Source organism: Eublepharis macularius, chromosome 2, assembly GCF_028583425.1.
Source record: "Eublepharis macularius isolate TG4126 chromosome 2, MPM_Emac_v1.0, whole genome shotgun sequence".
Taxonomy (NCBI): Eukaryota; Metazoa; Chordata; class Lepidosauria; order Squamata; family Eublepharidae; genus Eublepharis; species Eublepharis macularius.
In genome coordinates, this window is record NC_072791.1 from 14,879,248 (window position 1) to 14,896,350 (window position 17,103).

The 17,103-nt window shown below is 42.1% G+C and overlaps 1 protein-coding gene across 9 annotated transcripts in view; it reads right to left on the reverse strand.

Moving 5' to 3' along the window:
• Positions 1-2,304: 2,304 nt before the first annotated feature.
• PPP2R5E (protein phosphatase 2 regulatory subunit B'epsilon) overlaps positions 2,305-17,103 on the reverse strand; it is a 109,447-nt gene continuing 94,648 nt past the window's right edge. For 7 of the 9 annotated variants that reach the window (XM_054970278.1, XM_054970275.1, XM_054970274.1 and 4 more), the window contains 4 exons: positions 14,213-14,340; positions 7,947-8,048; positions 7,136-7,279; positions 2,305-4,613 (listed from right to left, as the gene is read on the reverse strand). In XM_054970278.1, coding sequence (XP_054826253.1) covers positions 4,514-4,613; positions 7,136-7,279; positions 7,947-8,048; positions 14,213-14,340 — 474 coding nt within the window. In that variant the 3' untranslated portion in view covers positions 2,305-4,513. Of the gene's footprint in view, positions 4,614-7,135; positions 7,280-7,942; positions 8,049-14,212; positions 14,341-17,103 lie in introns of those variants that run through there. The other 2 variants (XM_054970279.1, XM_054970280.1) reach the window with 2 other exon arrangements.

Below are 17,103 nucleotides of genomic sequence, written 5' to 3' on the forward strand. Positions count from 1 at the left end.
CATCAAATGGGGAAATGCCTTCTCAGACTGATCACAGTCCGGGGGAATGATCTACAAATCTCGGTGAGATTATTCAGGTTTTGAGGCAGCCCCTTCTCCACCCCTGTGAGAGTAGTTCTATACTGCTCACGTTAACTCCAAGGATAAAACCCCAGATTTTAGATTTCTCTCTTAGGTAGACCTCCTGTTCCTAGATATGTCGTGGGAGGGAATAAAAGAGATGCTAGCAGAATAGCTAAGTTCCTGAAGTTGCTTCCATTCATCCTCCAGACTGTGTGGTTTAACCGTTATGGCGGAGGATGTTCTACTAGGCCCTATTTCCAAACAGGACCGGAACATGCATCGTTTGCAAATGCTAACGCAATGTGCATGCAAGATGGGGGGGGGGGGAGAGAGTGCTAATGGCACTTTTCGCAATGTCCCTTGTAAACAATCAATGGAAAGTAGCTCCCCTTCAGCAGCTAGTGTGAGTAAATGCCATTTCCCACAACCTTCTCTTACCCAAGTTGGAAAACACAGATGGAAAATGTTCTGGATCCTGTGAAACCTGCCGCCATGGCAGAAAGTCATTGTCACACACTCGGAGAGAACGTGCTCAAAAGTTCACTGATGGAGTTGTTTTTCCGAGCAACGCAGGCTTTACTCACCATAGAGGTGAGAAGGAGGTGAAGGACAAACCACCACAGGGGAGAAACGCCATTGTTCTTGGCACTGCAGGGCTTGTTGAAGGCAATCTTTCCCCTCCTAGCACATCACGTCACTAAGATCATTTTCCTCTCCCTCCCTTGCCCGAAGATAACAAGACTAGTCCTGCCTGGACCCTGCCTGCAACTAACCAGGGCGTTTTCCATCCAGGGACTGGCTGGTGCAGTTGCCTCATCGCTGCTATGGCAACTACTATGTGGCCAATGCAGTTTCCATATGGCAAGTTTCCCCATTTTTTTAAAAAAATAAGCAATTGAATACTGTTATATTAACGAACTGTTAAACCAATGCAGGCATCATGTTCTCCAAATTACTAGCTTTCCTTAAAAAAATAAAAGTCCCTAATCCCTTTCCTTGCAGATATAAGCCTTTTTGCTTTATATCTACAACCAAACAGGCTAGAGCCTTTTTTAAAAAAGCCGAGGATTCAAGCAAACTGATACACACATTGATCTAGAGCTGGGCTCAGGAATGCATTTGGATTCATCTTAAGAATCAAACACTGCGGGCAGTGGTCACTCAAAATGGAGTCAACAACTTCAGACCCAGGGAAACCAAGGGAGTGGCACGAATGCACCATGATGCTGTGGGAAAAAACTACTTCCCAAGAGCATCCAACTTGGGCCAAATAACCCCTGCGGAAACACTTCAGACAGAACTGCTGATGTGTCTTCTTGCAAAATGCCCCTGGCTCAGCAACCAAGAGGGGGACTCCCCATCAGCATTTCCTGACCAGCCACCTCTGTAGATAGCAATGCAGAACGGGGAACTGACTTGATAACCTTGGAGATGTTTCTGGCCTTTTACCTCCATATTCAGAGGTATGAACCTCCACACTGAGGCAGTCAGCTTCTGAATACCAGTGCCAGGAGGCAGCATCACGGGATGGACTCAGTCTCTATGCCCTGTTGAGTAACTGGTTGGCCACTGTGTGAGACAGGATGCAGGAATGGATGGACCACTGCTCTGATCTAGCAGGGCTCTTATGTTCTTACTGTATATTGATTTTTTGCTCATAAAGAGACAGGAGAAACCCTGGTCCTCGCATTGCGTTTTTTAGTTCCCTCTGACACGGGCCTGACTTGAAAATAATGTACCTGCATATCTCTGAGGCTGAAATAGCTTCCTCCAGTGCAATGCTCAAGTTCCTTCAAGCACCAGAGAGTGACTGGGTATCCAGATAGTAACATTGTCAAGCATAACAAAATATTTTTCATCTTGGGAAAGTGTCAAGTCATCTGTGAACTAAAAATATTTCCCTGTCTTCTCATTAGAGGTAAGAGTACAGCAGAGGAGGCTTTGCATATGCTAAAGAGGTCACCTGAATGTGACCACGATGATCAACTGACTTCTTCCAAAGCTCTAGGGACAGATCCTTCTCCTAAATTCACCACTACTGTTTTGCTCCACCAGATCAAACACACAATATTTGCTTTCGTCATGATGCCCACACCGTTGCCGACCACTGAAAACAAAATAACCCCCATCTCGGCAGGCGTGCAGAATCAACCCCTCTTGCAGCAGGCCCCATTTAACCCTGAAACCTGCAGCGGAAACAAGAGTGCGGTAGAAATCAAGGAGGTCTAAGGGATACGGTTTGTTATAAATTTATTTCATCTTCAGTATTTCAGCTTGCACCTTTGCTCCAGCACTTTTTAAAATAGAACGTTTCACCTAGGGCAGCGTCTGCCGAGTTTACATTGAGTCCCAGTCAATGTTCTTAAAAGAGGCTTAGCTTAATCCCGTTAAACCATATTGTGTTCAATGTGGCATATGACTAGTTTACTTCTGTCCCCTGCCACCCCCCAATTAACAGTATCAAGTTTTTACAAAGCCATCGAGTTTACAACATCCATATGCGAAGACTTGTGTGTATAAAACTGACCTAATAATCCCAAAACAGTAGTCAGTCAAAAGGGGATTATTTTTCCCTTTTTTTTTCTTTTTGGCCTGGAAACAAGGAAACCTCAAATTCTACCAAATATTTAAATGGCAAGAAGAAGAAAAAAAAATATACAAGCTTGTATTTATACTGTACTTCTATCAATGGCAACAGGTTGTAAATTCATGTTTGCAACTATCACAAAAGACTCATGAACACCAAACTCAGCTTTATACTGTAAATACTGCTGGATCAATGGTTTAGGATAATCAATTCATTGTTGTCATATAACAGTTCAAAAGCATCCTGGAGAAAAATCCTGAAAAACACATACCTTACGGTATATAATAATGCACCTGCATTAGCTAAATATATACTGTACACAAGTCTTATCAGCATTTTATCTACCAAAGATGTGAGATTTCATTTTTAAATACAAAGCAGATAGCCAGTAATGTATACTTTATAATACAGCCCTCTCTCTCTCTTTTTGTTGTTGTTTTTAATCTTAAACAATTTGGTCACAATGCACCTTTGATATAAAATCAATTTAAACGTCTTTCATTAATACTCAGCCCATTCGGATTGCCAGAATTATGGGGTATTCTTTTTTCAGTAGTATTTTGAGAACCACTTCTGGTAACAAATACAGTAATTAGGAACGAGCATCCAAGTCCAGAATACTGAAGTATGTCACCCGGAATCCATTCCAGCTCAAAACCAAAAAGGATATTACTGTGATGAAAAACAGTGTTCAAGCCACAAATGTGCCACGGCATTTTCCACCCCAGAAGCTACATTTCCCTCCCCCCCCCTCTTTTTTTTGCTGGAATGTTTAATAAATACATTAAGGCAACAAAACTTCAAACAATCCAAACTTTTGCTCAAGTCCTCTTCTCCCCCCCCCCACCCCCGCCCCCAAAATCCTGGTAATTAAATCCATGATGGCATTTTGAGATCCATCTCATAGATGTATTTCCTTAGCTTTTGTTTTTTATTATTATTTCCAAATGGCCTAAAAGAAAATGTCTAGCAATACAATAATTTAGCCTCAGTATTCCTAAAACAAACCCGGTTGAGGTTTTATCACGGAGTACAACTAATACTGGTCAGATACTGAAGTCTGCGCTGTTGCCACTGCACACTTTGATAAGGATCGGGGAGGTGAGCTTGGATGTGCAATCAACTGATCCATTGACTAATCCAAAGCACACTTCCCAATTCTGTTTATAACCACTTTATATTTATTTGTAAATGTTCACACTAAAGGAGCACCAAAGCAAGTCTGGTACTCAAAAGATGCTTTATACCAGAACAAAACTCTTAGCATTAAAGGACCCTATTTTTTTAATCATGGTCCTAATCTGTATAAACATTCAACTCATGAAGATGTGCAAAAAAGGAAAAAGATCCCCCACCCCCACCCCGCCCCAAAGTCAAATTACATCATAGTTATCCAGAGGAGAAAGATGTTAACACAAACTCATAAGAAAATGACCATCTTTTTTTTTCTCTTTTACTATAAATACATTGAACAGTTTTAGCAGAAAGACAAGCTAAATTTAAGATTGTTCACATTTGAAATTGTATCACTCTCTGCTAATGATAAATAAGGAACAGGTCCTGACAATGGAATTTGGACATAGCGATTTTCATCAACAGATCTTTTGAAGACTGGTTTAAAGAAGGGTTAAAACAATGATTATTTTGCAAAGTTCTGAGAAGTCCATCTGTTGTCCAAACTTTGGATTGAAGTCCTTATTTTTTCCCCATTACTTAGAGACAGATATATACAGTGCTGTTGTAATAATGAAACAAATGTGAAATCTACTGTAAAGTTGCACAATACAGAAAACTGTTGCTCCATCTTCTACTACATACATGTGTGACTCCACAGGATCATTAATGCTGCTTCTTTTCTTTTTGTTAAGTTGGAATTATTCCGTCACGTCTAAGACCCCTCTTTAATTCCAAATCCTCCAGTTTCTTCCATAGTTCTTCACGTTCCTTCTCTTTTTTCTTCTCACTAACAAAACAAAGCAAAAAAAATATATTAGTGACACTGATTCTGAAGAACTTTGTTGCTTACAATAGTACTGCTACACAAAACAGCTCCACAGACTAACGATGCCGCTGAGTATACTCAGGTGTTACCTGCCCTTGTAAACATCCTGAACACACACACACACACACACGAAACATAGCTGCTTTGTCGTGTCGTGCATTACAGCCCAGACTGGCGAAGCCTTTGGGCACCCAATTCTACTACGATCCGAGTAGCTCTCGCCAAGACAGAATATATGTTTGATCCACAGCCCTTGCTCAATCTGCTGACGGGTCTTGTCCTCCTGTGCTTACTGGGATTTTTTCCTTGAAGTCCAAGTCAGTCAAAATTCTCTTGTACTAAGATAGCTAGAAGTCAACAGAACGAGCAGTTTACAGACCAAATGAACTGCTGCAGACTTGGGGAGGGGGTATATTGTTTTTCCTGCACTGGAAGCCCACGTTGTTCATCATGTCCCTTCCAGATAGGGTTGCTACAGGGGGTGGCATTTCTTTTTCTGAAATTTTCATTTTTAGATATAGCAACCGGTTCCCTCTTATTCTCTTTTCCTCTTTCAAAAGAGGAATTCTCTTTAATTTTCTGATGAATTTATTTTGGAGGTTTTTTTAAAAACCATGTGATAGTGTAGTTTCTGTTTATAACACATGATGGTGCTCTATGAGCCCTTTCATAACTTCAGCCCTTTCAGCCTTGTCTATCTCACAGGTTTGTTGTGAGGATACAATGGAGGAGAAGAGATAGCTATAAGCTACTGGGGAGAAGGCAACCGTGAGAAGGAGGGTGAAAAATATCTAACCGGGGGCGGGGGGGGGGGGGGCGCTCTCCTGAATGATCAGAGACAAATGTGGTGTAGTGGTTAGAATACATTATTTCTTTGAGATCTCATTAAATCTTCCTCTTCGCAAAAGATGAACTGATTCGAAACGGACTCAAATTCCTAAAAGGAGGAACAGAAATGGATTTCTAGATTTCAGAGAGCAATTCGACAAGGAGGCATTAAGAGAATTACACTTAACAACCCAACTTCCAGAATAGGGAAGACCGTGCCGAAGTCAACGAACACTATTTGCTCATATTTTGCTCATCTATCTTGTCCTTCCTCCATGGAGCTCAGCCTGGCACACGCAGCTTTTGCTCTGCCCACTTTATCCCCACAACCACCCTGGGGGAGAGATTAGCTGACCCCAAATCACCCAGTGAATTTTTAAAAGCTGGGTGGAAATCTGAACCCAGGTCTCACCAGCCCTACTCTAACACTCAAACCACTACATCACGTCAGAGCCCGCTGATTTTTCTTTGCACTTAATCCTTACTAATCAAATTGCTTATAGTAAAGGGCTGTATAAGTTATTTTAAAAAAACACAAACATTAAGTTCCATTTTTTGATCTCTTCTTTACAAATTAGAACCACAATCCTATCGTTAGGATCAAACTAAATTATATCATGGGAATTATTGATGGTTAGAAAAATGCCAGATCCTAGACTACCTTGAAGCAGGCTCACTGACATTTCTCTAATATAGCTTTCCCCCCCATGTAACGTTCAACTTGCTAGAATGCTAATTATCCAAAGACAAACTGCATGGCCATTTGCACGTTTCCCATTGTCTCCTACACAGTAACAGATACAGAAGGAAGTTAAGATCTACAACACAATGTGCTCAAATACAATCCTGGCTCTGCAATTCTACCATTATCTATATCCCAGTGAACACAACGGGGCTTCCTCCTCGGTAACACGTATTCTCTACCTGAGCATTGCTTTGTGTTTCTGTAAGAATCATGCAGTTACTGCAGACAGGACAGAGTACTGCACAATTGGTTTTTTGCAGCCAGACAGGAGAACTTCAAGGCCTGCAGTTTCTCAAACAGCTTCCCATGCCGCACAGCAAACCGTTTTTGAAACCGAGTGAACTTTTCAAAGCTTATTGTGGTATGGAATGGGAGTCTGCTACTGAGCGGCAGAGTGTTAAAATTGTGCGTTGCTTGGGCGCACACAAGCTCTAGCGTAATTCTTTGGATCCTGGCCACCATATCTCATAGTCTTTAAAATCAATTTCATAATCTCCACCTCCCCCCCCAAAAACCCAGTGAAGCCATATAGTGACTATCTGAGGCTAGCAAACACCAATGCTTTTGATCACTCTAGGCAGATTCAGGCCCAAACATGATCAGTCTATCACTACTGGATGGCTCCACCAGTTTCCTGTGGAACATCTGCAACCACACTGTTGCCGGTCTTCAGAAGCCCTCTGTTATTCAGTGTGACCCTGGCATCACGCAAGCAGCCTTGCCTGGTTGAAATTTAATGCTAACAATCAATGCTAATCCAGGCAGACCAGAAGCAGAGTGTACAAAAACTGGGCCACTCCACCAGATATATGTTAAAAAGAATTTTTCCAAAGACCTTCCTCGCAGCAAGCCTAGCAATGGAACCCACCAGCGTTAGGGCCTCCAAAAATGTACAAGAGGCTATACTAACCTAACAAGGCTTGATGACATACAGTACCCTTGGTTTTGCTTGTGGGAACCCCGAGTCTCACAAAAGACACGACTTTCACCAAGTCGCAAACTGCCCGGAGTTCCCGAAGTTTCCTCATTAGTTTCACCTGCTGCTTTGGATAAGCTGAAATTTCAGACAAAAGATGATGCACTATAAAATTGGAGAAGGATGATCAAGGAAAAGACAAGAGAAGCATTTTAAACTAGGGTGCAACTAATGACCGTATGGATGGCACTTCTTCTAGATCCTGCAGTTTCAAAGCCTTGGATGTATCAAGATGCTGGGAAGAGGCAAAGTCAAGAAAGACTGGAAAGGGGTCACTTTGCTTAGAGATTTCAAGAAGATCTGATGCAAGTCCTGGTATTCAGGGTTAACACCAAAGGCTGCTTCAACTCACCAAGAAATCCAGTATCGATCATGATCTTCAAGCAAAGTGATGGCTAACTGTTTTTTTCCCAAAAAATTTTGACTGTTGAAAACTCTTGATACATTTAAGTCTTCAATACAGAGCCAAAAGAAGTTCTGTGAGGAATGCAAGTTCACAAGCTACGCAATGGGTACTGTATCTCATAAAGGAAGGGGGGGGGGGAAGAACCATCTAAACATCTTGCAAGGGCCAAGCTAATGAGCATGCAGGGGAGAAAAAAATGAGGCATTGCAATCAATTGTGTGTGAAAATTATGCAATCACTGCAAAGTGTCAACAAAAAAAAAAACACCAAAAAACAAACTCAAAATAGCAGGCCTTATGCACAGCTGACAAAAAAAACCAAAAGGCTTTAAAAAGTTACCGCTGGCGATCTGACTTGTAAGTGGCCGTCAGTTCATCAAACATAGCGCTGTTCATTTCCATAAATGCCTTCAGCACGTTGTATACTAATGCCACGATAGCCCTGTGAAATATGAAAGAAAAGACAAGAATCCATTCATTTGCACTGCAAACAGGATGGATGGATGGATGGATGGACTGATCTGTTAGGCTTGTGAGGGTTAAGTTCCTTTGACTTCACTGCTAAGAGAGTGGACAATCCATACCAATTTAAGTCATTCAAGCAGTTATAAGCACGTTCTCCATTCCTACTGTGGAAGATACTGTAATTTATCTCCTTCAATATAACACTTTAGAATAGCAAACAATATTCACTGAAACACAACCAGACATGAATGCCCCCCCCACCCCAAGACCTTTCTTATGGTGGTCCTGTTCAGACTTGATATTTTGGGATTCTTCTCTTTAATGGCAAATTGTAATCCTCTGCCCTGAGACCTTGAGCAGGGCTCTAAAGGTCTGTGTGTGGCATTATTCTACTGGCACCAGGACTCAGTTTGCTATTATAAGAGGGACAGCAGCAACACCTTACGAACTTAAGGACATTCTTTTTATTTAACAATTACGCAGAAATCAAGCTCAAAGGTTTTGGAAACAAGCATTTAAGGTTCAGAAGCTCCTGAAACCGTTATGAGCTGAGACCAAACACTCTCTGGAAGTTGGCTCCACCCAACGCTGGCCCTCCTCAACACAGCCTCTCCTCTTCTATCCACCAGAGCTGCAAGGGAAGAATATATAACATGTTTCCTTGCACCTGAGATACTATTAACACATTGGGAGATATGGTTCCCATGCATCTTGCCAACCTTACTAGGAAACGAGTATCGATGGAAGTTGCATCTTCCACAGATCCTTCTATTTAGGATGCTGCTCTGACTCAGAGCACAGGGTAAAGCTTCCTTCCCACCACGTAAATTTTGGAGACAGGAAAAGGGGCAGGAGAAGGCCAGGGAAATTCCTCCATTCACACCCCTGTTCATCGGGTATTAGAATGCAGCCAAACATGAGCATTCCAAACTGAACCCAAGGGATCTTTCGCCAACATTATTTTCATATTTGCAAATATACACACAACAGGTTTGTTTTCCAGAAAAGTGAATTCTACTGGCAGAGCACTGCACACTGAACCCACCAACAGTCTTTCCCCTCAAATAAAAATAAAGAGCCATAAAAACACAAGGGGCTTTTGCACTTGTTAGTTTCAAGAGAGAAATCTCAATCCTGTACGGGTCTCAGCCTCTTCGGTTTGGCAGCTAACGCAGAGAGAGTAAAGTGAACCATCATTTAAGTGTGGTATCTCTGATCACTCAATATGTCCCCAGAAAGAAAGACACTGCACTCGAACAAACATGGTGAAACTTCCAGCTCACAACTTATTTTCTGAGTGGTAAGGATCACAGCTGTCTAAGAAATGAACCTGAGATTTCTCCACACAAACAAAAATTAAGCACAGAGTCAAAATAGCTAAGCTCTCCTCTGCCCCAGTCAAGCTACAACACAAGTAATAGAAAGAAAGAGCGTACAAGCCCTTTCGCTCACTGTCAGTTCGAAATTCCTTCCACTGCAGAAATCACTCTGCTTTGCTGGCAATGGCAGCTAGACACAACCGTTTCTGACGAGAGGCCATCTCCAAGCCATCTCCACCCATACCGGGGGTGCAGTTCTAAATTAGGCACTTTATTTTAAATGCTAATGAAACCAATGTGACACAGCATGCTTAACTTTCTTTGGTGCATGGTATATTTCCTCTATTTACTCTCTTAACCAACAGGTTGGGTTTGAGTCTTAATCTGAAGGCACAGATGCTGTTTGCTGAGCTTGCATCTGGACAGAATTCTATGTATGCATCTCTGAATTCCCTAGAGGAAATGAAAGGTTTAAAATTAGTAAACAAATGAAATTGGGCCAACTTGTGTTTCAGTAGAGCCTTCCCAATTAAATTCTACAAGCTTAGTAGGGAGTAAAGAACTCGTTCTAATGAACAGCATCTAGTCTACTACTTTGGCAATCTGAAGAAGGGTGCTTTTTGACTCTTGAAAGTTCATACCCTGAAAATTTTGTTGGTCTCTAAGGTGCCATTGGGCTAAAATCCTGCCATTCTACTTTTGAAATGCAATCCGAAACAGTTACAGCCTTCTAAGTTTAATGGCTTCTGCTCAAGATTACACCATCAATGCTGTCGAAAGCATCACTCAGACTTACTGCCCCAAATTCTTTCACTGAAGACACTCAGAACTGAACCAAATGCACTGACTCCAAACTGGAGTTCCTCTTCTATGTGCACGAACAGCCCACATCTATGGTGGCTCTGTTGTTAGGTACACGCAATTATTTAGAATATTTATCTATCTCCCTCTCTCTCGAGCATCTCAAAACTCAGGATACCCAGCTATCAGAATATATATTAATAATTTTTCAGTGCAATCAATGGGCTTAGGCTGGAGTAACTCTGCTCAGGATTGCACTGTTGGTAAGGGAAGAAGGCAGCACCAAACACATCCCAATTCACACTGGGAGCTTTCCAGAATCTGAAACCATGTGAAGCAACAGCAGAAAAAGAAAATAAAAGCGAAGAGGAAGCCGAACCCCAGAAGCTGCTGCCTTGTGCAAACGAGAACATGAGAGGCAGAAAAGCCAATTGAAACATGGTGCTCACAGCCTGAAAGAAACAATGAAGTCAGAGGAGGGAAAAAAACAGGAAACTGCAGCGTTGAGTCCCAGATGGGACTGGCACCTAGTGCCCGGAAAATGACCCAGGAATCCTCTTCCCTTACATCTGAGACCCAGCATGGAAGTCAGGGCTCCAAGCTGTCAGATAACGGTGTCCATAACAAACCCCACTGGGACTTTCAAGGGTTTCATTAGCAATACTAGACAACAGGGTCATCTCTAGTTCCTTGGCTTCAGCTATGCTGACAAGCTGGGATAGTAGTCTAAGAAACGAGAGAAGAAAAAGGTGCGGGGGCGGGGGGAGGAATCTAAAAATAGAAAAAGAGAACATGGAAAGAGAAGAGTACTTTATGCGCGGAAAGAGGAGACAAATAAGCATTATGGAAAACATGACTTCCCACATTTACATTTTTCCTTTATCTGGGGAAACTCAGTTTTACAGCGACATATTATGCAACTTTTAAGCAAAGCCTACAGAGTTCTCTGGGGCTTATTCCCAAGTAGGCAAGCACAGGATTAGGGAGGCTGTCAAGACTAAGTTTAAGAAAGAGGACATCATCTCCCCTAACTAAGTGTTAGTGCAATTGTTTAGACTGATTCAGAAACTAACTACTCCTTCTATGGAGTCTTCAGTAAAGGACGATTTAGCTCCAAACTGTGATTTATTTGTGACTTTTTTCGTGGACAAAGTCCCCCAAGCTCTGCCTGAATCTGGCAGCCAAAATTAGAACCAGTAGGATACCAGAGGCTGTGCGTGCTCAGTTGGGCCCTTGTTTGGAAGGAAGGACCAACAAACAAACCTCACAGGGTGATTTTTGTGAGGATAATAACAACACACTTTGTAAAGTGCTCTGAGAGGGCGCTAACTTGTCCTGAAGGGCAGTATATAAATTGAACGTTACTATTAGGTAGGTAGGTAGGTAGGTAGGTAGGTAGGTAGGTAGGTAGGTAGGTAGGTAGGTAGGTAGGTAGGTAGGTAAAGAAAGAAAGAAAGAAAGAAAGAAAGAAAGAAAGAAAGAAAGAAAGAAAGAAAGAAAGAAAGAAAGAAAGAAAGAAAGAAAGAAAGAAAGAAAGAAAGAAAGAAAGAAAGAAAGAAAGAAAGAAAGAAAGAAAGAACCTCCCTCACAGGGTGATTGTTGTGAGGATAATAATAACACACTTTGTAAACTGCTCTGAGTGGGCGTTAACTTGTCCTGAAGGACGGTATATAAATTGAACGTTATTATTAGAAAGGATGGAAGGATAGATCCCATAGAAAGTATTAGGTGATGGAAAGGATTTTTCCTCCCAGTACAATCCCAAATGACCACCAAACGTTGCTCCTGGGGCTCATGGGACCTGAAGGAACCATGTAAGGGGAAATCACTCCACCCTTCCACCAGCAGATATTTCCCAGGGAACCCAACCCAGTGTGTCCATCTGCCTCTGCTCCTCAATGCTGTCAACTCCTACAGACCCCACTGAATAGAATGGGGCTTACTGGAACACTTCTGTGAATAACAGAACGCAAGTCAATGCTACTGAAGTTTTATTCAGATGGTACTAGCATGGTTCCAAGCTGCTACACAGTAGTAAGAGGCAAACCTTCTTATCTTGGATACAGAGGACATTTATTCTGAACTCTTCTTGCTAATGATTAATACTTGGGGAGTTCTCAACATTTCTGAGACACAGACAGCTGCTATCACCACCGCCAATCACTACACAGTCCTCCACACTATTTACACAAATAACTGCAGCATGCTGACTTCTCTGCTGCCACTACTTCAGTAATATGGGTGTGTTCAGACGTCACAAAAAGCTGCAATTAAACTCCAGCCGGACATCAACACAGGTTGTGGCTCTACTTTAGGGCACAGAGCCTAACGCTTCTCAGTTCTAACTCACCATAACGTCCAAATGCAGACACCTCAATGAACTGGAGTTTGTTTATTCCAAACCAGATGGAATCCTAAACCTTGGTGTAATCCAAGTTTAAAACTGTGGTGCAGATTGTACTGTCTTAACATAGCCTATGACTGACTCTTGAAAATAAAAACAAAATCACCACCACAAACAGAACATCTGTCAACATCACATTGGTTCTGACTGTAAACCTTGTGCTTCCCTGATTCATCAGCTGCCATTTTAGGGCTCAGATCGTTTCTTTGATAAAAGTCTGACCCAGCTAGTTTACCTGCCTGAGGCAGGTTGCTTCACAGTACCTATCAGTAGTACCAACTCCATACAAAAAGACCGGCCCTTGCTTTGGTACTCATAAAAAGCAAATCATGGCACAGGTACACAGGTGGTGTATACAACATGTGACAAAGAAGTGCACCAATGGAGCAAATGCACTTTACTTTTATGAGAACTAGGCATGCACACGTGAGGTTATACCATGGAAAACCATGCATGCTCACTCCTGTGGCCTTCTGTGTTTAATCTGCACTCCCAATCCTTTTCTAAACTATCTTATAGAGGGAAGACTGATTTTTGGCTTCCTCTACTCTGGGCCTAAAATCACTCCTTATGTCTTCACGGTTGTCAGTAAAGCAGCCACTATTTCCTGGAGATGAACACAAGTTCCATTGCAAATTTTAAGTAAATAAGGTTGGATCATAATTATTTTGGAGGACCAGTCAGACCTCCTCTAGCCTCAATAGCTGTACCTTTATCTAAGTAACAAAGTGACTGTGTACACCACCAGTCAAGCCAAGAAAATACATTTTGACTACACACAGGAACGCTCTTTCATCTGGCTCCAATTATCTTGTATTTGTATCCCGTCCTTCTTCCAAGGACCTCAAAGGCAATGTCTATGGGGCTACTCTATTGTATTGAAAAGTACAGCTAGTACTGTATATTATGATCCAGTTAGGTGTTGCACACACGACTTTTCCCACTCATTGCACAGTATCCCAGAAACACACTTCCTGCATACCGTGGAGGTAAATATCTGCAAAACTGATACACAAACTGTTCTGATTGTGTGCTGCCACAGCTATAGAAGCGATAAAGAATTCTCCGGCGGCTGGCCTGCACCTGCGCAGTCCCCATGTGTGGAGGCAAAGAAGAACGAAGATGAACATTCTGTTTCACTCAAATCTAGTTATGCTACAATCCTCACCAGGAACACACGGGAGGGCATATTTATAAGAAAGAATAAGGTTGTAGTTAACATCAGTGAAATTTACGAAGTTTTCATTGCTTTGTTCCTTGTATAAATTACACTATTTTATTGCATTGCTTCCCAATTTTGCAACTCAGCTTTGTTACTTAGTTTGCATTATACCATTATATTGTGAGTTGTACTGTTTGTAGCGCATTTTATAACCCAGTTTTATTCATGGTTCATGATATGTTTTGTAGTTCTCTTATCTTATAGTTTTTAATTGTCTAGACTACTTTGAGTCAGCAAGAAAGGCAACCCATAAATGAAGTAAATAAATAAAATAGCATACTGTGCTAGGTCAGAGATGTAGAGTTCAGCCGTGAAGAATACCAAGGCAAGAACATAAAATCCATAAACCAATATAGACAGAAAAATAAACAGCAAACAAAATTAAAAAAACTCACGGATTCCAGTGTTCTTTGGAAATCCTGTAGAGACTGGAAAACATGATGGGAAGTATTACATTGGAATTCTCCTCTATCAAACTCATGATGTATTCATTATTCCAATAGTACAGTGCTCTTTCAGCCACCTTGGAGAAAAGGAAACATTGTGCTCTTAGTCATTTCCAAAATTCTGTAGCATGTCCAAGTTAAAAACAAAAGCCACACCGCCAAACATGTACATCGCGCAGAATTAATGGCGAGAGGAGAGTTTTTAAACTTTTTTAAAAAACTTGTAAGCGTATGATGAAAACATCTGAGAAAAACTTCAAGACATTTGGAACTGGTTAGAGGCACATTTTAACAAGTTCAATATTCCATTTGTCTCACTGTAAAAGAGTTAAATCTCATACTGAAGTTGAAGCACAAGCATTTGCTTCTCTTCAGATAGAGAAAATATTAAGCCCATTTTCACACATTTAGAGCACAAATAAATAAGTACCTTTAATATTCTTTTAAGTGGATGCTTAAAACTTTTTTTGTAAATATGAGCCACGTAGCCAGCATGGGCTGCAGTCCCCTTTCAAGCATGCCCTGTGGTTTGTCACCATATAATGCATAAAACCATCTCAGAGCCTAGATACCTACTTTGGTCATAAAGCACAAACCCTGGGGATCACACACACAGCTTCAGGCATCAAGTGTAACCCACTGTACTACAAACTGTTACTTAACTGTAAGACATTTATTAAAATTGCTATGCAATTTACAATGCTATTATGTTTCTAACACGCATGCTGTAAAACATTAACTCAGCTACCTCTCTGAAATTTCTAATACTGTTCCATGCCCCACTCCCATTACACATCTGTGAAGCTGGTCATTATTTGTATTTTCCAAGAACAATGGAAGCTGAGACTCAGTGAGTCAGAATCAGTCCATGACATGTAGTATTTGAACCAGGTCTCCTAGACCCAAGTTCTTCTCCAACCATGGGGTCTTCTATGCTTCTTATTGCACCTATGCTTTTGGAAAATGATGTTCTTGTTCCTACTCTCTGGTGAAGGCTGTAATTGCTGGCAACACATTCCTATACTGAGAAAATTTAAACACCCTTTTCCCCTGAAAATGCTTACTTTTCCCCACATTCCTTGCAGAAGCCATCAACTAACAATGGGGCGAGGTTTGCATTAGGAATAAGGTATCTATAGTGGTGTTGCACAAGAATGTTGCATATCGAGGAGTTAGTTGGTGCATCACACATTCTGCCATCTTCCTCTGTTCATGTCAAGGCCTGAATATGCTTTCTTGCTTATGCAAGCTGTAATGAAATGGTTACCAAGGGTGAAATGAGTGCTGGTTGCAGTTAATCTGTCTTAAAAGGGGAAAAATGTTCCCCATGAGGTTTAATGGGCTGTAGTGCCAGGGAGGGGCCTGCAGGAGTCTTGGTATGGGACGCCCTTCTTCCTGGACTACAGCTCCCAGATGCCCCGGGCCAAGAAAGTGTGGGAAAAATAAGGGATGGAGTAGCCTCCACAGAAATACCCAGTCCATCCTGAGGGGAAGTTAGTCACCTTCTTGGTTGAAGAAGGAGAGGCTCCTGCTGCTGGGTGAAACCCAGGTGCCTAGGCCCTAAATGTGGAGGGCCTGGGAGGCAGCAGAAAGGAAATAAAAGGTGAAACTTCCCTCAGACCCCCCCCCCTTAAGGTAGAGTAGGGAACAGTGTGGTAGGGAAAGCGGACGGCGGTTCTCTTCTGTTTAATTTTCTGCCCTAGGGGTTCTGAAAAGGGGGGTCTACCCCTAAGTGTTGTGCCTTTACCTGCTTTGTGTGCAAGTGCTCTGTATATAGTTATTAAATTATACTTTTTGAATATAAAGAACCTTGTGGTGCGCTGACTACATAACCTCCCCCACTTGGCACGCTACAAGAAAGGAGTGAGCCTGGGAGAAACTGATAAGGCTAGACCTTGGTAGGTTGCCATTTCTCCAGGGCCCAACCAAAGATTGGGTAATTCACTTCCCAGTACGGAAATTCAGCCGGAGGGGTCTCACTGCCCCTCAGTCAGGCTGTGTACAAATCAATGAGTGGTGGCAGCGACGGAGAGTGTGAGCCACGCCCACCAGGGACAGTGGGAGGCGGATAGCAGGGCTAGCAGGCCACTGACAGTGGCTCAGTTGCCTGGACTGACAGCCAGCACCCATTCTGCCACACAAGCTATACTCTTCTCTGCTGATGTAAGTTCTGGCCTTGCTGGTGGTTTGAGTACAAGGGTAGAAGGATTCCCAAAGAGGTCAATCAAACTGGACCCAAGGATAGGCAGGCAGTAATTTCTTGAACTAGTGCCAGCTGGCCTGGGATACGGCATGTTTTGGTCCTGAACTTTCCTTTTGTGACAATCACTCAACTCTTTAATCATCCCTCTTTTGAGGAGGATTAATGTACCGGTGGAGGGGCATATGTAAGTTTAACCTATATAAGTCTTGGTGAAATCCCTCTCAAACGGGACTTCAGCCCAGACGACCGGTAATGTGCTGGGTGCAAATTGGCCATAGGAATCTGCCCGTTGTCTTTTGGGGTCCCAGACAACTGAAGTTGGCAGCGTAATCATCAGGTTGTATTCTTCCTCTGTTCTGCTATGTTATTGTGCTGATGGTTTCTCTGTTATTTCTTTGTATGTATGCTCTTGTCTTGATTATGCATTTATGCCTCTCTTGTATTCTACTTGCTTTGTTTAATAAATGGTTTGTCTTCCACACTGGTATGCTTATTGCTATCAAATCCTAAAGAACCTCTTGCTCTTTGGCAAGATGGTATCTTCCATTAGTAACTACTTCAATCTCTGCTGCTTTCTTTTTAAAAAATGGGTTCTATGTTATGTATCTTACCACCCTATTGAATGAAGTTTGGAACC